Raw genomic sequence first — 1,055 nt, forward strand, 5'->3', positions numbered from 1 at the left:
CTAGCGCAATTTACTGGATGCACGCTAGCATCAGGCAGAGGTAGACCGTTTCCGTTCATGCAGCTTCTAATTTACAATGTATGAACGAACAGTTAAGGGTGCAATTATTTCACTTTTCTGCCTTGGAAGTGTCTCAAATTAACTCATGAAATCTGATGTAAACTACGGAAAAATCACAATGAAAGGATATTTAGTAAGCAAAGGATCGTCTGCAAGAAGATCACGAATTTGGTCATTATAACTCATGATGTCCTTCCTTTCATCAGATAATAGGAATAGATCATTCAGAGCCAAATGATTGATTCCAAATTCCTTTGTTGATTCACCTCCCGGGCCAGACTGCCAAGAGAGAAATATTAGATATGAAGGTTCGGCATGGAAATATAAGGAATTGTTTTTCGTGTATGCCTCGTAAGGGCTCTCACCATAGTATATGTTTTCCCAGATCCAGTTTGACCATAAGCAAAAATGCATACATTGTAACCATCCATCACTGATCTTACAAGCGGTTTAGTGTCTCGAAATACATCTTCTGCAAAATTACGCAGCGTTATGTACATGACAAAACAACAACATACCTAGTGGCTAGTGTACTCCCACAGTGTACGCAGACCTTATCCCTACCTTGGGAGATAGAGAGGCCGTTTCCAATAGACCCTCGGCTCAAGAAAAAAGAATTAAAACATGAATAAAGAAGTCATGTCAAAATACCTACCCTGAGTGGCACTTGAACCGAAAACACGGTTAAACTCGAAAAGTTTCCTCCCATCTTTCCAGGGTTTTAGTAGAACAATTACAACCAAAGAACCATCTTCTCCAATGAAATCTACGACAATTTTCGCTTCTGCATCGAAAGCAGGCCTTATTCTACAGTAAACTCTAATATTCCCTGAAGAATAAATTAACACAGCATAATTGGAGACTTTTAGTGGAACAAAACTTGATTCCGTCTTTTTCAACTCTCTGATTTATCATTTTCTGTTGTCTTCCCAAAACAGTGGAAAGGGTGTGATAAAAATAGATTAAGCCATTTTTTTTGTTATTTTGGGAAACGA

The 1,055-nt window shown here is 38.4% G+C and overlaps 1 protein-coding gene across 1 annotated transcript; it reads right to left on the bottom strand.

The window, feature by feature from the left end:
- Window positions 1-26: 26 nt before the first annotated feature.
- Window positions 27-889, bottom strand: LOC124894567 (kinesin-like protein KIN-14L; the record flags this gene model as incomplete). The annotated part of the gene is made up of 3 exons (XM_047405177.1): window positions 27-339; window positions 426-532; window positions 716-889. Coding segments are annotated over 3 exons (458 nt in total), but the record flags the coding sequence as incomplete, so codon positions are not given.
- Between the last annotated feature and the right edge of the window lie 166 nt (window positions 890-1,055).

Source organism: Capsicum annuum, unplaced genomic scaffold (assembly GCF_002878395.1).
Source record: "Capsicum annuum cultivar UCD-10X-F1 unplaced genomic scaffold, UCD10Xv1.1 ctg7541, whole genome shotgun sequence".
NCBI classification, from domain to species: Eukaryota; Viridiplantae; Streptophyta; class Magnoliopsida; order Solanales; family Solanaceae; genus Capsicum; species Capsicum annuum.